We start from the raw sequence: 26,836 nt of genomic DNA, 5'->3' as shown, positions 1-26,836 counted from the left end.
GAATTGATTATAATATTCTATTGATGATTTGATTGATCTGTGTATGACTTATTTCATTTGATTGTCATATTCTATGTCTTGAATCTATTTTGAATTTTTAGAAGTGCATCTCCATAAATATTTTTTGTGTTTTCTACTGATTTAAAAAAAAAAATTGGCGTTCGAACTCAGCGCGTTCGAACGTGCAGACTAGTGCGTTCGAACGCACTCGGGGATTCTTTAAATATTGCATCCGAACCCAAGGGTTTTCATCTTCCATCTTCCAACCCCTAAAAACTCTTCATTTTCCCCCTCTCAAATCTTCAAGATCTTGCTCTTTTTTGTCAAAATTTTCACTTCAAATCTTTTTTGAGGGTGGTTCTCCTCCGGATCTAGTGTCTTTCGACCGAATCTTTGAGTTTTTCTTCATTTTTGCGAGGTATGATCATCCATTAATTTTCCTATTTTTTATTCAATAAAGTCTTGATCTTGATTGATTTTGTGTGTTTTTGAGTTTTGATCACATTAATGTTAAAACTTTGATGTTTCATGTGCGATTGAACGTGATATCTTTGAGTTTTCAAGAGAAAGATGGGTTTTATTTAGGGCCTTCATGGTTTCTAAAATTTTTTGGTATTCTTGGTTTTTTTTTTGTTTGCTTGGGCATGTATTGAATCTTGCAACTTGTTTCTTTCTCAAGAATGCCTAAAAAAGCTATAGTGACCAAGAAACCTAGGTTGCCTTCGTCACCATCTTCGGCTTCAAAGTTTTCTACATCAACGGTTGCAGGGCGATACAAACATAATTTTGGCACTCGACCTGTTATCTGTGAATGGCCCGTGGTTATTTCTGATTTTTCTGAATTGGGGATCGAACAGATCTTTACTGAGCGAGGATGGTTATCCATGTGTCGGATGAGCGGGACTGCATATGTGGAAGTTGTTAGGGAATTTTTCAGTAATGCCACGATTTTAGATCGATGTATACGTTCTACTGTTCGTGGGTTGTCGATATACTTGGACTCCGATGTTATTCGCGCTGAACTTCGTCTTCCTGATGGTGAGTTCCAGTATACATCGTTTGCTCCACTTCCTGATGTCAATGAATATGCTGGCACCATGCTGATAAAAGGGGAACGTTGGAAGGGAAACATGATGCCACATGCGAAGCTGACATCAGTGGCTCGCATGCTATACCTTTTTTGTCTGTACAACGTCACCCCCAAGACTCGACATTCTAGTATTAGTTTGGATCGTGCCTTCCTTCTTTATGTAATGTTGTCGGGAGTTTCTGTTGATTTGGCTGCGGTGATCTATGATTCCATTCTCACAACTGCTCAGAAAGAAGCACCTCGTGAGGGGTTACCGTTTGGCATATTTATTACAAATTTGTGCACTCAAAATGGGGTGCGTGTGGATGCCTCGGAACCTTCACTTATTTCGCAAAAACCGTTGGATCGGATAACTCTTAAGCAAAGTCAAGCTCACGATCAATCGTCTCCTCTCAAGCCGTCCTCTTCCGCCGCTGGTCGTTCATCTCACCTCGCCAGTTCTAATGACAGTTCTGACGATGACACATCTCATACTGAGGGGGAGTTACCACAGTACTCTGACCATTTCAATCAGCTTAGCACTCAAGTGCAGGATCTCCATTCGGTCGTGAATGATTTACGAGCTGAGCAAGCTCGTCAGGGGACCGTACTTGACTTTGTGTTGACGATTCTTCATCGTCAGCTCCCTCCGAGTTCCTAGTCTTTGGCATTTGTATCAAAAAGGGGGAGAGTAGTGTCTAGTGTGTCATGTGTGGTGCGAGTTTAAAATTTTAGGAGTTTACTGGTGTAGGGGGAGTGTTGGCATATGGAAAGTTTATTAGAGTCTTTATATCTTTGTTTATAATTTTGCTTAAAGTAACTGTGAATTTTGTCTGCTTAAGTATTTTTGAACTTATGCTCCCTTGATAACTTGTGTTTAGATTGTTATTCATTTCAAGTTATTTTTCACTTGATCTTGGTTTGGTATATTTTTATTTGCAGGAATTGATGTGCTAAAAGTACTAGACTTGTTGAATGCTCATTTTGAATTCTTTATAATATCTTGTAAACTAGATGTTTTGTCACAAATTGCCAAAGGGGGAGATTGTTAGGTTTTTTAATTGTTGGCAATTGTGTACAAAATATAAGGACTGTGATGCCCTATCTCTAGTGTGGTTGAAGAAATATTATTGAAGTAAACTTCTTGAGGCTATATCGGTTTTTCAACGAACAAGGTCCTTCTCATCTAAAAATCTGAATATTTCATCTTAAGGGCTATCTAGATGAAAGATCAATCTCGAGGGCTACTGAGGTTGGACATCAATCACGAGATGTAGTAATCGTGGGTTCTAGCGATCAAGACTGAGAAGAACAAAGTCGTTTGGATCGACGGGTTGTTTTGTGAGTCAGTCTTGTAACTGCTACTATCATAGTGATTGGTTTTGATCCGAGTTTGGATCCGTGGTTTTTTTCTTGTTTTAGGTTTTTCCACGTTAAAATCTTGGTGTTCATCTCTACTTTCGTTTTTAATATTTCTTCCGACTTTTACTTAAGCGAACGAACGATATCATTGCCTAAAGGTTAGATACATACGTGTGTGTAGGGGTTTTTTCACTACATATCATCGATATGGTACCAAAGGTCATATAAAAAAATGATGTAATTTGCGACTCTTGAACCACACAAACTATTATGTTCCTAGATACAATAGTTTGCATGTTTATAATAGGTTTAATGCTTTGAACTATACTTGTTCTTGATTATTTATATGCCTCTACATCTATACTTTAAATAGAATTTATAAAACTAGATATTTCTTTTTCACCCCTTAATTACCACCGGTTTACATAATTACTCACTGGAAAAAAATTTAGTACACAATGACCCTCTAAGCTATAAAAAAATATATTACTTCACTTATTTTGTTAGGATTCTATTAACTATTTTCATCCATAAGTTATCATGTGATAGTCATGTAATAAAATTATGACATATTTACTTATCATATGCATGTGCAAGTCAAGAGAGAAGTTTATATTGACCAAAATAGAGGTGCAATTTAGTTATTTCTTTGATCTCACCTACCACATTAACACGATCAGGTATTTTAGATAGTTCAGAAGATTATTATGTAGGTCGTTATGAAAAATAGTGGTAGTTTAGGGTGGTAAAAGAGAATTATCCCTTAAAAATGACTTGAAAGTTAAAATAAGAGTTGTCTGGATTAAAAAGAGAGATATCTTTGCACCCCTTCAATGTGGTGTTTTTGGGTGATCCCTTAATTAGATATTTTGCTAGGGAAAATTTGCATGATTATTTGTATGCTCTAGCAGTATATCTTTGTGAGTGTGTGTGTATATATATGTATATATTTGTATTTCAAGATTTGGTTTTTTTTTTTTATTATTTGTGTTTACTTTAATATCTTTAAAAAAATGAGAAAAATGAAAACTCGGATGCACTTCTCATATTAAGAAGTTTTTGGAGTGTCGGTCACATGTTCAAATATAAAGTATATTGTCTCTAAATATCAAGTTTACTCTTGGATTTATTTTATCTAATTTTATCTTTTTCCATTGTAATTGTAGTACCACAATACTTTCACCAAAAACAACTCTTTTTTAAGCTAGATTATCAATGATTTACCTAGACTCCCATTTGCATTTGCTGATGTACAATTATATGCAGTATCAACTATGATACCTTGATATATTTCTCATAATTATAATAAAATGATAATAGTTTTTCTCAGGATAGTAGATTGGCCAAGAACTCCTTAGTATTTAGCCTAGTGGGGCGATTTTTTTGACCCAAATAGTCCACCCCTAATTCCCTAAAGTTAATGCCAAGGGTTTGTTTTAGACAGGTTAGCTGCCACCTCATGGTCCCCGTAAAAGTACTCTAAATTTGTTAGCACTTTATGTAAATTGTAACCCACCGAAGAGTTCAACATTTATCTTAAACATAAAATATTGATCTTTTGGTGTTTTATTCCTTTTCATGTTATGGGGAACTCTTATAAGTTATGCACTTTCTACAAACTTTGTCATGGCCTCTACCACCCCTATGAGGGCAACTTGGTTTGTTGGGTTGACGCTGCATGGAGGAAAGATAGCTCCAGAAGTATTGGCATTATCCTATATTAATATCCCAACAAATTCTGCATCGCCAAAAGCTTGTATATGGATCATTGCCCAAGCCCCCAATATGGAGAGGCCCTAGCTGTTCTTGAAGGTCTGAGAATGATGGGAAATTATTCACAACAGGATCCCGGGTGGATGTTAAGTGATTGCCTAGCTATAGTTAAGGCTGTTAACAGGTATGAGGACAACATGGATTGGACTGTCTACCCATTAGTGCTGGAATGTAAAAGGTGAATTTCGTTATACCCAAAGACTAAGGTATGTTTCACGAGCCGTGCCAATAATGTATAGGCTCACAGTTTAATCAGTCAATCTTCTCAAGTTTGTAAGATTAGAATATAGACTGATCCACCACCAGTCTTTAATTGTAATGCACTTCAAATGAAATACTAAATGTCTAAGGACCTTTATCAAAAAGAAAAAAAAACTTTGTCATGGTAGATCTTACTTACCAAGGATGTTGTTAGACTTGGTCATGTAGTAAACTTTAATAGAAGGGACAACAACAAAAGTTAAGCATTCCTAAGACATGTAACTTACACATATTAATCTTTTTACTAAAAAGAAAAACTTTAATGATATTACTATCAAATTTACAAGCTTTGCCATAATAGATCTCACTAGCTAACTCATGAATCAGGATGTTGTTATACATCTGGTCATTAGCGGAGCTTAGTAGAAGGGAAGAACGATAAGTCTTGAGCATTCCTAAGGCATGTTAACTTACATAGAGATTTCTTCTTTTAAAAAGGCTTACATTAGTTATACTAGGATTAACTTTTAACTCATCTGTACAGGTACTATTTATTAAGCAAACTAACATCATCTTATTTTAAGATCTTAAAAGAATATTGTAAGATATTAATGATAATAGAAAAAATCTATGGTATTTTATAGGGAAAATTTTATTTCACTCCCTCCTTTTTGTCTTATTTCCTATTCGGCCGCTCCTTTTTATGCCTGCCTAAATCGACCCCTGCTTTTTATAATAAGTCTTTAAAAAAGCCCTTAGGGTTAGTTTTAACTTGACGGAACATGACGGAATGCCATTTTTTAATTGGTTTTTAAGACATAACTTTTCAAATACCAAAAATGCCCATCATAATTTACTAATATCTATCATGGGTCATCCCCAATTTCTCACTAGATCTCCATGGGTCTCTCTGTGGGGGCAAGGAAGAAGATCATCTCTATCGTTGGTCTCTCTAGAGCAAGAAAAAGGTTATCTCCATTTTGATGAGTTGGGGAAGAAAGCTTTTTCTTAAAGAATGCCTAGATAAATCTTAAGATTAGAAGAGAAACAGAGATTAGGGAAGAGAGATCGGTGAAGAGAGATTGGTGAGATGGGGTTTTGGATGAGAAATGTTGGGTTTTCAAACGAGAGATTGGGAAAAGATAGGGTTTAACTAAATGTAAATGGGTCAAGTTTACTAACAGGTATGGATATGAATGTCCAAGGGTATACTAGTAATTTGAGCATTGTGGGTTAGTTTAACCTGAAGACTAGTTAGTTTCCGTGAAGATAGTTAATGCCAAGGGGTTTAGTAAATAGCAAATATAAAAAGCAGGAGTCGATTTAGGCAAGCATAAAAAGGAGGGGTCAAAATGAAAATAAGGCAAAAAGGAGGGAGCGAAATAAAATTTTCCCTATTTTATAAATATTTTCACAATTTTGTTCAATACCCATTCAAGAAAGATATGCTAGCCCAGTGTCATGCCCCATCAAAATTTTGACTCAAACCTAAGTGCTTAGTGTGCCCAAAGACCTAAACTCAAAATGTGAATAGGAGTAATTTGACCTTCAGAGATGCTAAGATAATTTAAAAGGACACCTATTTGTCTACTGCTAGATTGCTACTACAGTGATGATGGAAAGAGCAACTTGTAGTAGCTTTCTTCGACTTTAGGGACAACCAATCACTTATTTACGACCCTCTTTAACTAAGAAATGACTTTGCTGCTATGGTGCACTAATGAAATTTTGATCATCAATTGCAAGAAGTGAGGAACTTGCTCCATCTTTAGTAGATTTTTGGGGAGCAAACCAGCAATATAGCTTCACTACATATTTTACATTTGTACTTTTGTCCATTCTATCTCCATATAAAAGGCTACCCTAGTGAAATGTAATGAATCTAATTTTGAGTTTTTATAATAGAAGAGTATATTTACAATTCTTATAATATTTAAGAACTCTTGCAACCACCTTTCTCTTCTCTTAACACTACTGCACTCTAATTAGGAGAAGGTTGACTCTAGCTTGTGAAGAAAGTAGAGTGCCTCACAAACTTATAAGCCTTGCAATGGTTAAGTTCATGATTATATCATATCCTAGTTGTGATTTGCTGGGGATGTCGTCTCCTGAAGCTGTCGTCATCAATATTGCACCTAAAAAGAGGAAGTACCTCAAGTATGACAAGAGAAAGGAGCCTTAAAGGGATTATATACCCTTGGAGGATTGCTTGTCTCTATTTGATGAGTACTATGGTGCCTATATGACTATGTGGAGCTATTGGAGAACCTCAACATCTGCTTTGAAGAGAATATGTGAGCTATAGAGGAAAGCATCCAAGTAGATATTGGTGCTTTCCTATGTCAAATCTGTGAGATTAGAGTGGTGCTCACTGGATGAATTGATGAAAGAGTTGCTAAAATAACCAATTTATAAGAGATACCAATCAAGGTCGAAGAGATGGACATCTTTATATCAAAATTGCTCTCCTAAAAAAGACATCGATACATGAAGGAGCGTCCATAAGGGATGTACTTAGGTTGTGTGCCCATGAACCTCGTAATTTTATAAGCATGTGTTAAAAAGGTTGAGAAGTTCTTTGTAACATAGAGCTCCACATCAAAATCATGTGGCTTGGACATGAAGATGAGAAGGTCCAAACATCTACTATGTACTCCATTAATATGATGGTATCGACGAGTGGCTAAAATCAAGAAAGGCCTTTGCCAACTTGGTTCTTTGGAGGAGTTAAAGTGTGAGATTAAATCATAGTTTTTTATGAAAGTATTGATTTATTAGCCTAGAAAACATGCAAAAGATGAATTATAGAGGGACCCTAAAAAACTGTCAAGGAGTTCTTGTTTAATGTTGTCCGTCTCAAACACGACAAAGAAAGATTGCCTATTCTACTTGTTTGATCGGTCACAGTAGTAGTGCACAAAAAACTAGTGGTATGACGTGTTACAACCTCAATCTTCATTACTTAGGAGCTTTTTGAATATGAGAAAAGCAATAGCCACTTCATCAAGCTAAAACCGTCAAATTTTGGCCATGGCAAAGACGAGGGAGACAACCATAAAATTAATCCCAATGAGGCATCTAAAGGACATGATAAAGTATTGACGACTCAGTCACAAAGAAAACAAACGTTGTCCTTATAGGTTATATCGCTACAAAGGCAGTCTGACTCTTTATCACCAATGTCATAAAGCTTTGAGGCATCCTTAAAACTAGCATAAGTGATAGGGATCTCTAGTTTATCGGCAAGCTTTAGACCAAAGTCATCAAGATTCTTGAGATAAACTTGCAGTTATCAATTAGCTTTTATTCACATGTAAATAAGTAAATTAAGCAAATCAATGTATTACTCAAGGTTTACTTGTGTTACTATGTGAGTGCCAACTAGCGAGACTAGGTACATTACCTTGATATAGCCTAGTTTTGTTACAATATGCAGAGCAGCAAGTTGTCACATCACAGCCCATTTGAGCTCGCGACAAGCGATAATCACTAGTTGCTGTAGGAGAATCCTGTCACAGCCTAAATGCCACTCAATTCACCTCTAACCTCAGAGGAAAGAATGACATTGCAAATATATTACTAGAGAAAGCCATGCCGAGAATGCAAAAATAGGGCGACATCAAATGGAAGCCTCTAGAGTTCGAAGTGTAAGATCTTAGACTTAGTTCGACTCATTCAAAACATTATGGAAAGTTCACAAAGGGCTAGTTCGTAATTATAAAAAGCCCTTTTTGATGATCAAGAAAGCGGCCTACAAGTTGCACCTGGCCCTAGATCTTAAAATTCACCTAATTTTCTATTTTATTTGCCTCAAGCCTTATCATGAGGATCTAGAAGACCCTAGCAGAGGAGTGCCTTCAGCATGCTCCTACAAGGCCGACCTTCACCATAGATAGAGGTAGAAACTATTCTCAATACTAGCACGGTATGACATCGCCACCAACAACTAAGTATCTAGTGCAGTGGAAAGGGTTGTTACATGGAGAAACTAACTGAGAAAAAGCTGCCTTGCTGTGGTGATGCAAGAGCCTTATTGAAGATTTTTCACAACCAGCACATAGCTAGGATGTTTGGCATTAGGTGAGGAAGAATGTTATGTCCTATCAAAATTTAACCCAAACATAAATGCTCGAGGTGCCCAAGTACTTAGACTAAGTTATGACTAAGTCGGCACACTAAGGTATTTTAGAGTGACACCTAGTTATCTACTATTGGACTGTTGTTGCTGTGATGGTGAAAGGAGCAACCTACAATAACTTTCTTTGAATATATGATAGACCTAGGAAGTGACCTTGCTGTTGGGTTGAACTAAAGAGACCTTGCCTTGATCACAGGTTGTAAAAAAGAGAGGAGCTCACTCCACCTTTTATGTGCTTAGATTTCTAGGCAATCGATCTGAAAAAGCAGACGACTTGTCTTGAGTGCTCGACCTTACCTTTGACCTCTATGTAAAAAAGCTAACTCCTCCACAAGTAACACATCTAAGTTTAGTGTAACTTAGTGAAGAGAACTGACTTCATAATTCCTACGCTATACTCAAAGACGACACATGAACTCGCGAGTCTAACAAACGATTGAGTCGGTGAGAAAAAGGAAAATATAATTTCAAAGTCGTCGCTTAAGTTGGGAGGCAGAGTTAATAAATACAGAATTGACAAGACGTAACCGTGGGGGAGAGCAGCTTCATGGGTCCTTCCTTGTCAGGAAGCACCAACTTGGTGGGTTGAAAGAAGAGGATACTCCATACAACGTAGCAATAAGTGGCAACAACGAAGAAGAAGAGTCGCAGCCTGGCCTACTAAAAAGACCGAGCAAAATTTATCATATATCATATTGGTTAGGTGGTACTGCACCCAAACGTGAGGGTTACTAAATAATTTAATTGTCCACTAGCTGTATGATGCCTCTTTCAGCATGGCACATAATAAGTCTTCAAAAGCTACAGGCCCCACTGGAGTATTTCGCCAAAACTAACTAGCTCTTCTCCTCATACTTTATTATTTACCTAAATATCTTCGTTCTATATCCATCCTATCTAAAACGATCTATTGTTTTAGATTGTATAAGCTCAACGGAAAACTATTAGATTTATATAACACCACTTTACGTAAGATAGTCGTCCTCTGCGAAATGTAATAAGTAAATCTTTTATGGATGATCACCATCACCATTTTAAAATCTCTCTCTCTCTCTCTCTCTCTCTCTCTCTCTCTCTCTCTCTCTCTCTCTCTCTCTCTCTCTCTCTCTACGTATGTATATATATATACTCTTAGAATTAAATTTCCCACGCGCCTGTGGATGCGCAGCAATTAAGCATGTCCTTAATGCCAATGCCCAACAGTGCAAGGTGGGCTCTCTTTACAGCGAAGATTTCAGAATTTATTTATAGATTCATTGGATATATGATTGTCAACAGCTCTAATCGTTCTTTCTTTTTTTTCTTTTTTTTTTTAGGTTAAAATGAAATCAACATTATTATAATGGAAGTTGTGACAACTCAGGAACAACAATACTAGAATCATGCTGACATAGAAAGAGCAAAATAAAGACATAAACCACCAAAATTCTACTGTGAAGAATTTATTATATGTGGGACGGATGTAGGTTTTGATTTTTTTTTTGAGTCAGATCTAATCAAGTTTTCAATAAAAAATATATATAATCAAGTTCGTAGATAATAGAAAACAAGTGAAATCAATACAAACATTTCGTTGAAAAACTCTTTATCAGTAAAAAATTATGGATCCTTACTAAGAGCTAAATCTACTACACTCTAAAATATAAGTACAAGATAACTTGCAGCTCGCTCCGATAACTTACAACTCGCTCCACGACAATTCCTTGCTTACTAGACTCCGCGATAAACACATACGACAGTTTTTGTCCTATGTAACATGAAGTTGAATACTAACTGAAAGACAATATTCCAACATGATCTCGATAAGATAGTGTCAAATGGTCCTGTTTTTTAGCCTGTCCAAATTAGACACTCTGGACCCATGAAAACCAATCTACTTGAAGCGGAAACACAAAATTTCTGTCAGCTTTAAGTTGCAAAATCCAGTGGTCCAAATATAAATCTTCTATTCATCCTGACAAAAGTAACCAGCAGACATACTTCAACTGGAATTTGAAGTGGTTTGCTGTTGAGGGGACCCCTACCAATCTTCGTTTGGTCGCTTCACTTTCAATGGGCATTGGCTGCATAGATTATGTCCATAATCCCGTGTTGGGTTCTCTGTCAATTGAGATGGAGAAGTTGACAATATTTCACCATCAGATGTACGGATTTAAGAAAGAAGAAACTTTGATCCGTTACCATCTTCCAACTTGACACTAGAATCAAACAATGTTAAAAAGAAAAACTCTAAAAACGGGAGAACTATTGCAAGTGTTGAAGATAAGTACACTTTAAAAAAAGAAAACAATCAAACGTAGTATACACCATTCTTCATATGGAATCATTTGAATGGACTTTTGACATGATCAAGTAACTAAGTAATATGTAGTAAATATACTGTCCTGAAAGAAACCATCAAAATTATCATCAATCTCAGTCACATACAACACACTGACTAAAATAACTACAAAAAATTAGACCATTAAAACTAGCATATATCTCAGTGACACAGCATAATGAATGGGTAAAGAGAAGCCTACCACTTAAAAATTGCCAATCTAGAAATTTTCCTTAGGTCTAATTGCCAATCCATAAATAGAGCAGAATATTTAACCTTTTAAAGAAAAAGAACACTCCACTAGAAACTATTCAACAGGAGTCTAGTGGAGAGTCTTTAGTCCTTTGAACAACAAAATGGTCAACAATTCTCACAGCGGTAACTGGGTCAGGAGATGAAGCAGCTCTCCACTTGCTAGGGTATCTCCTGCAATGGCTCAGGTGTTGTGGCCCTTTTAGTTCTTCATACCATTCAGGATCTAGCTTCCAATCCTTGGGAACCTGTTCATGGAGGTTATTGTAAAGAATATTCAATTCTTGAAACATGTGGAAAAAATTGCTTTGATAAAATTTCAACAATTTAAATATAAGGCAGGAAAAGGAACATGACGAGGGATGATTCTTTGCTTTCTTTCTTCTTTCAAAGCTTCGCTTGTCCACAGATGAACATATAGAACTGAGCCATCCAAAAATTAAATAATTTTCAACTAAGTCTCATGGAACAGTATGCTACTTAAATCAGCTTGTCGTGAATCCTGGTACAAACTCGTGCATGGTCATAGCTAGTAGATTTACATAACTTGCACATTGGGATAGGGAGATTTCATGACTTTTCTATCTATACTGGCATAGATTACTTTTGCTGTTCTGCAAGATTCAGCTTCTTGGTTGATATTCAAACAAGTTGTTGGACATAATATATTTCCAAATCTTGAAAATCAAATTCCTCTATCAGGGTTTGTTTACAGAGGAAGCTGGAGGAGATTCATTACCTTGTCAACTGCTAGGGTGAAGACTTCGAGGTCACCATCCACAGTAATGTGAAAACGGGTAAATGCTTTGTAGTTTGCTATGCGGAGTGAAGAGAAGGCTTCATCAAAGTGTATGTTAAACCAATTCACGCAGATGTAAAGATAACTGCCAAATATTAGAGATACAACTGGAGTAGAGAATACCCAGAAATAGAGAAAAAGAGAACTATAATATATAATTGAAATGCTTCGGGACAATGATTGCATCCCTTGCTTGCATATGTTAGTTCTTGTTACTGCCATGACCTGTATAAAAATATTTGCAAATGAACAGAGTTACAAAGGAAAAAGAAGTACAAAAGGTAAAATTACTATGAATAACTCTACCTCAGGAACATCAAAAGCTGACATGAGATATTTTATGCATGCAGGGTACAGTCCAAACGTCCATTGCTCCATACGGACCCGAAGTCCAGTTGGATCTGGAAAGTGCTCACTTTCCATAGACCGATACCAATCATAAAGGGTATGATAACCTGAAAAATATTTGTACATGCATTTCTCTGTTAAAGTTAAATACACAACTTGTGACAATTAAAGTATTTTGCGAAGAATAAGAGCTTCAACAGAAAATGATTATGATTCTAGCAATATGAAGATGATAAAAATGTTACATGAGCTTTCTATCCTCACTTATCTACCTTGTCAGAAAAAAATTCAAACATATCTTTTGCAGACTTCCACTGAAAATGCTTTTTCTTCCGGTGATTTTCTATCGTTTTATTATCCAATAGCACCATTTCCTTGCCCATCTAAAATAAGGTATTTATGTCTTTGTTTTCTACCCATTTGGTTGTGGGACAAGAAAGAACAATGATAAGAGTAGGGATGTAAATGAGCCAAGCTTGATCAGTCTTGGCTCAAATTAATTTCAAGCCTGGTTTAAGCAATCAAGCTTGATTCGTTAATTTTTTATTTGAGTCTAATTCGAGCATATATCGAACTCGAGTCGAGTTTGAGACTAAATCAAGCCTTTGGTGAGGTGGAAGATGAAGGCACTATCAAAGTGGTCAGTGGACGACGTTCCAAGGGTCGTACACATAACAAAGCAGATAGAAGTGGGTTCACATGGGAGTAGCCGACAGATCTAGAACTAACCCTAATACTTAAAATACTAACTATTGGATTTATATCCGAAGACCAAATACACATATACTTGAATTGAGCCTAATCAAGCTGAATTTGATCGAGCTGACCTCTGATCTTATGTTATCAAGCTTGGCTCAATTGGATTTGAGCCGAGATTAATTGAGGTGGATTCAAGCCGAGCTTGGATATGGAGAAGGGATGAAGATAAGAGGTTTATTTGAGAAAGTAAGAGAATACTGTATATAAAAATTCCATTTTCTTTCTTCCAGCCAAAATAAAGGAATAAAGGTCAGAAAAGTGTCACCCGACTAATATGTGACAATTTATGGACAGAAAATCTAATAAAAAATTAATAGAAGGGGCATTTGAGAAATTTTAAATAGGTCAGGAGGTCAATGTGATGAGGGCGGAAAAATGGGCAATAGTTTTGGCCATCTTAGTGAAATTAATCCATAGTATAAAGGTTAGAAAAGTGGTCACTTGACTAACATATGACAATTTATGGACAAAAAGTCTAACAAGAAACTAATGGAAGAAGCATTTGTGAAATTTTCAATAAGTTAGGAAGTCAATGTGTCTCAAAAGAAAAGGGCAATAGTTTAGGCGGTCTTAGTAAAATTATCCCAAAATATAAAGGTCTGAAAAGTGGTCATGTGACTAATATGTGACGATTTATGGATGAAAAATCTAATAGAAAACTAACAGAAGGGGCATTTGAGAAATTTCATAGAGATCAATATGTCAAAGAAAAAAAAAAGATGAGGGGTGAAAATGGGGCAATAGTTTAGAGGGTCTTAGTAAAATTACCCTAAAATATTATATTATCTACTTGTGGTTAGCTTTCGAATTCATTTCCAAAAAGTAATTTGACTAAATTCACTTTAATTTATATACCATCACAAATATATGTAATTAAATGGGGAGCATATATCAAAATATTTTCACTACATATATATTGTAAAATATTACTTAGGGAGAGATTTTGAGGGCAAACCTATCATTTGTCAAAAGTTAGGATGACTTCCCCTTTATTCTAATTTTCTCATCCCAACTTAGAACTCGGACAAAAATATTATGATAAATCCCCTTTATTACGTTTCCTTACCCCAAGTCAGTCACCATCTGTTTGGTTGGCATTTTCTAAGATAAGGGGGCTAGGGATTTAACTTTATCACAACAACCAAACACCACAAAGATAGTTGGTTCCCACTTCATCCTAGCTATATACATCCATATTCTCTATTTATTCGTACATCCGTATTCTCTATTTATTCATAGTTATAAGTTTTGGCTGATCCCGATTGGGATCGATAGTCGATCCCAATCCATGGCCTAAATTAGTCACTACTAATCTACTGACTAGTTTCAGCTAGATATCAGCCGATCCCACTTGATACGGGTTCTCCCTCTCTTTTTTTTCTCTCTTCCCTCTCGTAGATCTAGATGATTTTGATGTTCGGAGACGCCCTCTGACTGTATCCGACGACCTCATATTAGTATTTTTTTTCCTTTCTTCTCTCTCCAGTGCTCCATCTCTTTCATTTCTCTCATTTTTCTCTTTATTCTCGCCAACTCCAGTGAAACCCCTCTCTACTCTCTCTTTCTTCCTCTCTTTCTGTTCTCCGATCTCTTCCTCTCTCTCTCTCTCTCTCTCTCTCTCTCTCTCTCTCTCTCTCTCTCTCTCTCTCTTTAATGTTTGTTACTGCAGCAGGAAATCTACCGCAATAACAGAGTGTGATAGGGAGGTGAGGAGAGAGTGAAGAGAGAGAAAGGGAGAAAGAGATTGAGATGGAATAATAGAGAGGGAGGTAGAGAGAGGGAAAGAGATAGAGGAGAGAAGAAGTAAAAATAAAATTATAGCAAAAAATTGCCTTGCAGCAATAAGAGAGTGGGAGGAAGAGAGAGAAAAAGAGAGGAAAAGAAGAGGAAGAGAGAAAATGAAAAAAATAAAATCAGAAAAAGTAAATTTGCCTTCCAATAGTAGGAGAGAGGGAGGAAGAGAGAGAAAGAGAAGAGAGAAGAGAGAAGAAAGGAAAAAAAAATCTTTTTTGCCTTGGCAAGTAATAGAGAGGGAGGATAAAAGAGAGGAAAAGAGGAGAGCTAGCTTAGTATTCATCAAACTTTTGAATAAGTTAATGCATTTTTTTAGATTTTAAACTTCATATATAAGTAATTATTATTTTCTTATTTCTTATCATTTTTTTATATTTTTTAAAATTTTCTTATATTTTTAAATAATATTTAGAATTTCTTTAATTAAAAAATAGTCAAATCTGATATGGTTGGTCAATACTGCCAATAAATATTATTTTTTCAGATGGCCGATCTAGATCCTGATACTAAGTTTTGAATCTTTATTTATATCTAATCTCATCTATACGTAGAAGTGATGATGATCATAATGATAATAATAATAACTAGAAAGGAAAAAATGAATTGAGGGTCACATGCAGTGCACATGCACTTTTGTCCCTCCTCGCCGGCTTCTTTCTTCTTCTTCCTCTTCTTTTTCTTGAGTGCATGTCATCAAATTGGCAAATGGAGCTTCGTTGCAACAAGCAAAGACCGCATCTCAACTCATCCATTGAGTCACTTCTATCCCATATATTTAATTTGACTTCAAAAGATTAAATAGTGTAGTACCTATTATCGTGTTTTCAGATTCCTCGTGAAATTTGCTGCCCAGTGACTTTGGGTCATTGCTGTTCTAGTATAGGAAGCTTTGCCACCATTAATGGGTTCCCAAAGCTCTCGATGGAGACTACACTCTATAACCTCCCTCCATCGGCTTCTTGACTTGCATCTGATATTGTCGTCAACGTTAATCATGTCCAACTTGTCACGGCCAATTTCGAAATCATGACTGGCCATGTAAGGTAATAGGCGTAAGATATGTAAGCCTTAACAATAGCTATCAAACTCTATAATATAAAGAAACACAATTTATTTAATAACTCCACTTTAAATACTCCCCGAAGCAATGATGGTTATGCCGATGCAAATGTCATGCCATGCCACCATCGGCAAGGCACGTGTTCAACATGCCTCGATGTGCCACTAGCACACCTTTAACATATTTTTAATAAAAAGTTTAAGATAATTTAGAGATATTTTTATTAAAGATATATAGGAATTGTCAAATATAAATAATATTCAACACATAATATGATTCAATAAATTTATTAAAACTAATAACGATTCAACATTCTATATTAAGATTAGAATATATAAAATATTTAACATATAATATTAATTGATAATAGTTCAATAACTAAAACTAATATCTAGTTGAATGTAGAATGATGGAGAGGATCAAAGAATTTATTTGCTGACGCAAAATAATACGAGAATGTTACATTAAATATTGTCGATAATTTTCAAAATTCATCCATTATGGTATAACTTATTGTAACGTCTCACATAGTTTTCATTATGGATGGCCGTGCCGATCGGCACTTGCTGTGCCAATAATGGCACGACACTTGACACGGCCGACCCGTGTTACGCCATGCCGACTGTCACGCGTGCCGTGCTGTGCCGGGCTAGCATGGCTGTGTGCTGTTCCACACAGCCCTGTGCCAATCATTGTGCCATGTGGAGCTATTTTTTTTCTTATTTTCATCAGTCATTATCAAATCAATTGATCAATTAATTATTCAGAAGGCTTAGATAAAATTAATGATAATGAGATTAGAGATGATAATGATAATGATAATGACGATAATGATGATGGTGATGGTGATAATAACGAGACTTAATTTAGTAGCAGTGATAATGGAGATGAAACATGCCTCCCTATTACACAATCTTCTCAGAGAGGTATTCTTTTTACAGAGAACTTGAGTTTGTAAGTAGCAGAATAAGGTGCACCTACAAGATGATATGAGTTCATCATAACTACCATCATATCAATCACACCCATTATTATACTCTATATCTACAATCTGCATATGCTTATAGTGTCTGTGCTTGTACTGGTATCGTTTATTTCCGTGCATGTCCAATATTTATAGCATATCATAAGAGAATTATAAAATTTCTATTTGTATAAAGACTATGTGAGATATTACGAGTAATATTATTAGTAAATGAGTTTTGAAGAATATCGACAGTATTTAATACAATATTCTCATGTTATTTTTATGCCGACAAATAAAGTATTTGATTCTCCTCATCATTTTACATTCAACTAGATATCAATTTTAATTATTAAACTATTATTGATTAATATTATGTGTTTAATTATATTATAGAGTGTTCAATCATTAATATTAGTTTTAATAAATGTCTTCAATCATAGTATGTGTTGAATAATATTTATATTTACCTATTGCTTTATCTTTAATAAAATATATCATTTACAAAAATAATCTAAAGATAAAATATTATAATGTCGGTTTTAAACTTTTAATACATATATTTAAATCAAAAACTAAATATTGACATATCGAAGATCGAAAAATATCTTTAAATATCCTAAAAAGTTTATTAAAATATTTTAAACGCGTGCCAATGGCACACAGGGGCGTGCCACTAGCACGGCGGGGCGTACAAATGGTGGCACGGCTATCGTTGCTCTTTATACAACTATAAATTTTATAATTCTCCTATGATATGATATGATATGATATTGATATTAATATTGAATATACGTAAAAATGATCGGCACAAGCACACTATAAGCATATACAGATTATAAATATAGAGTATAATAAATGTAATTCATATGGTGATAATGATGATAAATCCATATCATCCTGTAAGCACAGCTCTCTTAATATATACTAAATGTGATTTGATTGGTTACTCTCACTCATCCGACAATTTGTATTCAACACAACAACCTCGGCGAGGAAGGAGGAGCAAAGGAAAGGAAAGGAGGTGGTTGTATCAGGGAAAGAGATGAGAGGTTAGGAAATGGAACAATGGCCGAGTTTTCTTCAAATATTACACAAGCTCCCAATTGAGTTTCCCTTCTCGAATCCTTTGGCATCCTCGGTGATTGTCTTTGTAGTCTTATTCGATAGATAGCTAAACAACCATGGCCAACTGTCATGGATGGCTCTTCTCATCGTCGACTAACCCAGTTGACCTCCTACTACCTCGAGCGGGTGGCATTGGTGATGAGGAGCCTTCTAGTGCGGTCGGCGTGGCTCATCGACAACAAAGACTGTCGAGAACTTCCTCTCTTGCATTTACTTTTTTCCTCTCTTTCGAGAAAGAGAAGGTGAGCTTGGGATTGTTTTAGCTCAAACCCATGTAGGTTTAGGTGAGCTCGTCAATTGGCCTTTCCCTGGCCCAACCCGTTGGTTTTGTTTGGGCCTTGGCCCAGCCCAAGTGTGTTAAGTGATTGGATTGCAGGCTTGCAACCCAGCCCAAGTTCTTGAGCTTCTTTTATCCTAAATTAAGTTAGTTTTAGTTCTAGAAATTCCATATTAAATTAAATATCTATTTGTTTATTATTAAAGGTGGACAAGAGATTGGAATATTTTACTTAGACCACAAGTGAGTGGACTCACTCATATTTTATTGGTCTTGTGTTTCATGCTACTATGCTGACATGTTATTTTATGCAATATAATAATGTTATCTTCATGCTATATATCATGTTGTCTTCGTGCAATATTATTTTTAGTGTATTGTTAATCCTCGTGCAACAAATATTGATCATGAATAACTAGAACTTAAAACTGTGAGAGGTATAGTTAGCGGACAATATAGATTGATTGTTCCCCAATTTTTTGTGATGACTCGAGTCTACCTAGAAGTCTAGAATAACAATCCTATTGAAGATTATTGTGGTGACTTTTTTCGATGACACTGGAGGGATTAGAGAATAATCTTAGACTAGATTGAAAGACTTCCTATGATGACTATAATCTCTCTTAAAGTTAGAGAGAAAAGATGGTATGTTATCACATAGTGACCCTAATCAGCTATGAGAAAAAGACTCGAGCATCATTTTGAGGATGACTTCTAGTTGATATAGATCTATGGGTATAAATCCAAATGAAAAATATCATATTTACTTGATATTGAGAAATTCTGTATAACAAAATCTTAGAATAATTACACTTTCACCCCCTAAACTATTACTTTATTTTTTCACTTTCACCCCCTCATTTTTCTTCCTTACAAAGTGACCCCCTAAACTCTTAAAAATCATCAAAGTGGTCCTTCTGTTAGTCAGCTATTAGGAATTCTATTAGAATTATAGCACATGTATGTCATGTGCCCATTCTTACTTTCATAATGACACAATTGCTTTTATTTTGAGAGAGTAAATCAATCCATGCTGATAGGGTACGGTACCAAAAGATAGGCTTTGATACCAATGATAGGCTATGGAACGATTCCTTCAAGATCTGAATTTATTGTAAGAAGCAATCCGCACAACTAAGGAAAAATATTCACCAAATATTCTCCCGTAATCAGAATATTATGAAACCAAATGGAATCGATCCGTAACTCCCTGATCTACGATTTTCGTATTTACACCTTTCGCAAATTTAAACTGCAATTGGGACAAAAACACGATATAGTGCGGATGATGATGGTGGTGACGGGTGGAGTGGAAGTTAGGGTTATAGATGATAATGGAGATGAGGGTGGATGTTAGATGTTGTTTAAGTGATGAAGATGAAGGAGAAGAAGTGGTCGATATCCTAAGAAAAAAGGAGGACTCGACAGACGAGAGAGATTAGAAGTTAGGAAAAACTTTGCCAACGGTAGAGGTGGTAGGTTGATGAAGAGGAAGGAGAGAAATTAGGGTAAAGAGAATAGAGAAAAGATAGGAGGCAAGAAACCAATAATCCAATAGCATAATGATTTTGGCTGCCATCCACACCTTTATAAAGACTAGCCAACAAATCAAAATAACAATTATTAATCCTAATTCTAGAAGATTCTTGCTGATCGCGTTTTAACGCGCCCGATCACGTTCGAACGCACAAAAGCCGTTCTCTGTCAATGCGAATGCGATGTAGGCGTTCAAATGCCCCCGACTGCGTTCAAATGCGCCCGACCGCGTTCAAACGCACATTTCACGTTCTCTGTATTTGCGAACCTAATGCAGGCGTTCATAAATGCGTTCAAAACGCGCCCCTAACCGCATTCGAACGCGACCTACAGAAAATTTATTTTAATGAAAATAATACTAATACAATAAGAAAAGACCCTAACAAAATGTATCACATGCCTTTTTTAGAGGGGCAAAAATGACATTTTGCCCTTTTCTTTAACGTTATTTAATGTTTGATAATTTCTAAGAGTTCTAGGTGTCAAAAGTGAGGTGAAAGTGAAAAAGAGTAATAGTTTAAGGGATGAAAGTATAATTATCCCTAAAATCTTAAACATGTTAGTAGTTATTATTCACATTATCGTCAATTGTGCCTTATTATTTTTGTTGAGCATGCTTAGTATTACCTATGCACTATAAATTGTTGATTTTGGATAAAATCATACTTACAAATAATGGACTTTATTGACTTTTCGACGGATTCACCCTACTGAGCTAAAATTGCTAGCCCATAAAATTGCTCCCTCGCTCCCTTAAGAATAAGCACTAGTGACACCCAAGGAACATATTTTCAAAAGAACATTTTGAATATCATAAAGGATCAAATGTTTCTAGCAACCAGGATGAACCTTGTATGAGCTTTGACCAAGACGGTATGCATTACTCATGGTGGCATATGTACTAGCATGTCTGTGACACCATAGGAACATATTTTCAAAATAATAATTTGAGTATCAGAAAGGATCAAATATTTCTGGCAACCAGAATGAACCTTGTAAGAGCTTTCATCAAGATGTTATGCATCACTCATGTTGGCATATATACTAGCATGTCTACTACAGTTTTAGAGATGAAAATTGGCTCATCACGTGAATTTATTTGCAAAGCTTATAGTTCTATGTTCAGTAATTCATAGTAAGAAGAGATGAGATTGTGTACCTGAAGTTGCTAGTAGATGATTCCGAATACAAATCTCGATACCCAACTCTAGCAGCAGCATTAAAATTAAAGCTGCGGTCATATGTACAAAAACATGAAGACTCCCAATAATAGCCCGTCTTCTTCGTGACAATTTTGATGGAACAAATGAATATGATGCCATCAGCAGTGCTAGACATCCTACTGAAGATACGTAAGAGTGTTCCAACATATAAAGGAAAGCACCCAGTATTGTATGAAGGAAGCTTTTTAAGCGGCCAGACCAAGATTCCTCATTCAAGATGTGAGCAAGGTTGCACTGCAAAATGAAGGAGAAGAATAATTCTTCCATATCGATTAACTTCCTTTACCTAAATTAACGTTGGTCGCAGTTCAAAATGCAACAAAATAATTACTACAATTGATCTTCAAAAGCAACTGTTCAACTTCATTTCTTCTCCACAAAATCAACAATGATGAAATGGCATAAGCATTATTCTTCCTTTTTATAGTGAAAAGGAGTTTGAAAGATCACAATGCATAGGGGTTAGTAGAGAGATTAGCTTTTCCTTCATGACTTGTTTGCCGCATGTGCTCTTTTACCATCAGGCTGCTTAGACCATATTTGATGGCCTTGGGCCTGACAAAATAATGATTACTTTGTAATGTATCAAAAATTAAATATTATTTGTTCTTCAAGTGCTTTTGTATCACCAAGACATAAAAAAACATGTTGCCCTAGATTCTGTCAACAAAGGAAATTTAGGTGACGTCATGCCTAATGGGACTTGGTCATGAAACATTGAAACTTCTGCTTAGTTGTGTTTCATTAGCTGACTAGCTAACTTTTCATCTGAGTAAGCCTGTCTCAAGAGTTCCAGAACATTGATTTAGAAAAAAAAAAAATTCATTTAGCTGGTCACTTCTGTTAAAAAATATTTGGACTGTCCCATCTAACCCCATTCATTAGGGTCTCACCAGTATTCATTTCCCTGATCCTTTTTCTCAGCATTTGAATGATGGTTCAAAGCTCTTAAAGAATTCTTTCTGTTGACTCTTGATTATTAGCAGATTTCTGGAATTTATTGATTAGCCTCTAAATGTTCTTCCAAAGTAATATTTAGTTTTCTTCTGGTTATGCAGCCTTCAAGCAAAACCCAGCAACTAGATTGCATCTAGAGTTACATCTAAATGTAGGTTGCATGCATTAGAATTGAATCTCTGCATATTTATACATCCTCATATTCGCTGCCTTGCTCCTTGGCTGGAATTCTGCAAAACTATAGACCTCTTAGATCCATCTGGGATTGTAAATCATGTAATTGAGTAATTACTAAGTCATGTAATTGGGATTCCATGAAAGGTTCAAGCAGGGATTTTCATTCCAATAACAAAGTGCCAGTTATCCATCAAGATATATGCCGACTAACAACTTTTTGTGCTTGAATCATCTAAAAGATCCTAGAAAGGAGGAAAGAAACAACAACATGAGAATTCAGATATCACAATAATAAATGATAAATAACAAACTTATTTCTCTGCACTATAACGTATGAAGTACGAATATGGATATAGGATACGGATATGTCAATACAACAAATCTTAAAAAATAAGGATTTTGATACATTTAGGATAAATAACTCACATATGTATATATTTATGTCTATACACACACAAATATATATATATTCAATGATAGCCATGCCTTGCCATGCCACCTTTAACATATAATTAATAAAAAATTTAAAATATTTAGAGATGTTTTTGGGTTTTCGACACATCAATATTTAGTTTTTGTTTGAATATATGTCTTAAAATCTATATTACAGTCTTTTATTTTAAGATTATTTTTATAAATTATATATTTTATTAAGTATATAAGAATAGTCAAATAAAAATATTATTCAACACATAATATAATTAAATACACTCGTCAAAATAAATTTTATTGATTGAATACTAAAATTAATATTAATGATTGAACATTCGTAATATGATTGCATACTTCATAGTATGATAGAACATTTAATATCATTCGATAAATAATATTAATAGACAATAGCTCAATATCTAGTTGAACGTAGAAAGAAGGGAGGAGGATTAAAGATTTCATTTGCTGGCACAAGAATAACATGAAAATATTGCGTTAATTACTGTGCAATTCTCCTATGAATTGATGTAGATATTAAACTTACATGGAAACAATTAGCATCGACACAGGTATACCATAATTATATACTGATTGTGGATATAGTGTATAACAAGAGTATTTTAGCTCTGGTGGATGATTGATATGATGTGTCAGAATCAAAAAAAAAAAAAAAAAATTTGAGGATGAGAGAGGAGGGTGCACGTGCAGCCCCTCTGCTCTCCCTCTCCAGCACGTGACGAGGCACTGTTAGGGGGGGGGATTTCATCTAATCTGAATCGGATTAGATTTGATCCTCATCTAATCTATAAATTAAACCCTAATCTCTTCGCTCTCTCTCTCTGCTTAACGATCTCAGCCCTCTCCTCTCTCTTTTCTTCCTCCTTTACCGACTGAGTCACGCCGTAGAATCGGTCTGCCGGAGCGTCGTCGGAGCCAGCGAAGACCACCACGTGACTCCTTCGTAAGCCTTCTCTCACCCCTCAAAGTTAATTTAAGAATAATAGGGTTTAGTGAAAATACCTAATTTGGGGGTTCTTCGGCTTTATCGGCAAATCTGGCCGGACGGCAGCTTCGAGTCGCAGCCGGTACCTCTGGAAGCACCTTGCCGTTGGCCTCGTGCCGTGGGCAATCATCGTTGGAGCCCTCGTGGCTCCGGTTGCTGTCGATCATGGGATCGACCACCGTTCGCGGGTTCTCCTCCACCTCGCGAGGACGGCGGCACCGTATGGGTGTTGGGGAGCTAAGGGTGTGGCCGGCGAACCTTCGCCGCGGCGGCCGCCGGCATCTTCCTCTTTCTCTTTTTCTTTCTCTCTTTTCCTCTCTTTTTCTCTCTCTCTTCGGCTTGGAGAAGACAGACTCGGGTTGCCCAAGTCTGATCTTCTCCCTTTTAGTGTTTGGATTCGGGTCGGGTTGTTTGGATTCGGGTCGGGTTGGATCCGAATCCAAGGAACCTGACCCGATTCCATTATCTAATTGGATTGGGCCTTGGCCCAATCCATTTAAGAAATAGTTGGGTGGGCTGCGGGCCAACTGCAGCCCAGCCCAATTGATTTGGGTTTATTTTAGCCCAAATTAATTATTCTTGGGTTAAATTGTAGAAACAGTTTTAATAATTGTTTTAATTAAAAATATTATTGTTATTTATTATTTAAGGTAGTGATTTTTAGTACGTGAGCTAGAGATTTAAGATTTTGGTTGTCTTGCCTAGACTCAGGTGACTAGGTTCACTCACATGTTTATTTTATTGTATTTCTTATTTTTGTCAGACCATGTAAATTTTCTGTGTGCAAATTATTTATTTCACCCTTATATGTAAAAATTAAATTGTTGTAATTTCTGTGTGTAAATCTATTTATTTCATCCGTACGTGCGAAAATTTAATTGTTTTATTTTCTGTGTGCATTTAATTATTATATTCAGTGCATCACCATACTTCGTGCAAATATTGAAATTTGTGAAAAGAAAAATGAGACTAGTATTGATACGACTTAGAGAACAGTCCCGGTATAAATCGTTTGTGATTTTCCGTGGTAACTCAAGTCTATTTGGAAGTCCAAGGGAAAGTCCTAAATTAGATCACTGCGGTGACTTTCTTAGGTGACTCTGGCGGGGTTAGGGAACAGTCCTAGGATGAACGAGAAAATTTCCTAGGTGACTAACTTCTCTCAACGGTTAGAGAAAAAGACAGAGTGTATTAATCACAGGGTGATACCCTCTGATGACCCTAACCGGATTAGCTATGAAGAAAAGTCCCGAGCGTCATCTCAAAGTGATTTCTAGTTGATGTGGATCCACAGGGTTTAGACCCATTGAAACATATGACAGTATAAATATCAAAAGATGTTAATATGTTAAAAACGTGCAAGGTTACAAGTTATGACTTCTCTCTATTATTATCATCGCTATTATTTAGAGAGCATGCCTATTGCATATTGTGATGGATATTATTGTTTTTAGTTTAATTTATTCAGTATTAATATGAATTAAAATTTATTTGGTTTTCGAGTGGATACCACTCACTGAGCTATAATTGTTGGCTCACAGGTTTTATTGTTTTTGTATTGTTATTTATTTCAGGTAATAGTCAGCAGGGCGACTGAGCGAGATGTACCCGGACTCCACCTCCACTTAGTATTCACCTATTTACCTTTCCGCTCTTTTAGATTTTGTGCTTTAGATTAGAAGTTTTATTTATTTTATTTAGAGACTCAAAAACATTAACATTGTTTTTATCTTCATTGCAATTAGTTATAAAATTTAATAAAGCGCATTCTCATTTTATTTATTTATTTTGTCATCGTACACGTAGAGAGTATTAATAAGACTTCGTACATCTCAAGCATATTGAGATGCATGGCCGGTCATGATTCCTATTTTGGGTCGTGACATGATGGTAATACGGGTAAAAATAGGTCGGATTAATTCCGACTCAACATGTTATCCTACTCGATTTGGATATCATTCGGATAAAAAATTCCTACCTGACTTCAATCCAAATTCAGATAAGGTAGAATTTTTGGAAAAAAAAATCCGGATACAAATAGATTTTTTTTTAAAAAAACTTGGATCAGAAACGGATATAGATATGGGTCAGATATAATATTCTAGATACGGATATATATATCAGATATCCGTTTACCTACATATTTTTTCAATGACTAACAGTTTTTAGTTTACTTATTTAAATAATGAATATTAATATTGTTACTAATAATATGTTATATATTGATTGTAGAGATTAATTTTGCTAACTTTATATATATTTAACATGCAGGAATTATTTTTTACTCTTAATATTTTGTGTGAATTGTCACCAAAAGAAAAGTCATAATTCATTTAGAATTTGATTCTCTATCTGAAAATTATTTGATCCGTATCAAAAAAGTATGTGTCTTCATTTAATTAAGATATGTAAATTTTGCTATCCGTCCAATAATCGTATTTGAATTCGTATTCGGATCAAAAGTATAGATCCAAATGTGGGTTAAGTACTATCTGATCTGTATTTGATGATAATAAATGTGAATCATTCTGTGAGCTCTCCTCATCACACCTAAAGTTAATTAATGAAAATAAGAAAAAGTTTAAAAAAAAATGGGCTCTACATAACATCATGTTTGTCACATTATAAAAGAAAAGGCCTTATATAATGTTTTAGGTTTATCACTCTAATGGATCAATTTCAGATCAATACAGTCTGCTTCGGACTTCATACGACCTATGTCGGAGAGACACAAGTTGGCACGCTCTCGTACAAGCTAGCATTGGTTGGCATAGCTCAACAAGGGAGTGTGATACAGGTACACCCCATGCTAAGTGTCGTGCCACCCGAGGTTCCACGTATCGGAATCGGGATCAGGATCGGGATCGGCCGTCTGAAAAAATGATACGTATCGGCCGTATCGGCGATATCGACAGTATCGACGATCCGTATCGGCCTGTATTTTAAAATAATTTTTAAAATATAGAAATTTTTTTAAATTTTTAGAAAATTAATAATAAGATATAAATATAAATTATTCATATATAAAGTCTAAAAACTAAAAAATAAATACTATTTTTTCAATTTCTATTTCTCCCCATTTCTACCACTCACTCTCTCTCTCCCATGCAAATTAAAAAAAATTCTTACCTCTCCACTAATTATTTTTTTTATCAAACTCTCTCTCTCACTAACTCTCTCCCACTAACTCTCTCTTATCAAACTCTCTCCCTAATTAATTATCTCTCCTACTAACTCTCTCCCTTAAAAACTCTCCCTCACCGA

At 35.6% G+C, this 26,836-nt stretch overlaps 1 protein-coding gene across 5 annotated transcripts in view; it reads right to left on the bottom strand.

The window, feature by feature from the left end:
- Positions 1–10,832: 10,832 nt before the first annotated feature.
- LOC140763990 (uncharacterized) overlaps positions 10,833–26,836 on the bottom strand; it is a 48,826-nt gene continuing 32,822 nt past the window's right edge. For all 5 annotated transcript variants that reach the window (XM_073102395.1, XM_073102426.1, XM_073102403.1 and 2 more), the window contains 4 exons: positions 20,940–21,237; positions 12,221–12,369; positions 11,855–12,139; positions 10,833–11,363 (listed from right to left, as the gene is read on the bottom strand). In XM_073102395.1, the coding sequence (XP_072958496.1) occupies positions 11,175–11,363; positions 11,855–12,139; positions 12,221–12,369; positions 20,940–21,237 (921 nt within the window). In that variant the 3' untranslated portion in view covers positions 10,833–11,174. The remainder of the gene's footprint in view (positions 11,364–11,854; positions 12,140–12,220; positions 12,370–20,939; positions 21,238–26,836) is intronic.

Source organism: Typha angustifolia, chromosome 1 (genome assembly GCF_048772165.1).
Source record: "Typha angustifolia cultivar Huaian chromosome 1, ASM4877216v1, whole genome shotgun sequence".
NCBI classification, from domain to species: Eukaryota; Viridiplantae; Streptophyta; class Magnoliopsida; order Poales; family Typhaceae; genus Typha; species Typha angustifolia.
Note: the sequence above shows the minus strand (reverse complement) of the source record. Positions and strands in the feature narration are given on the sequence as shown.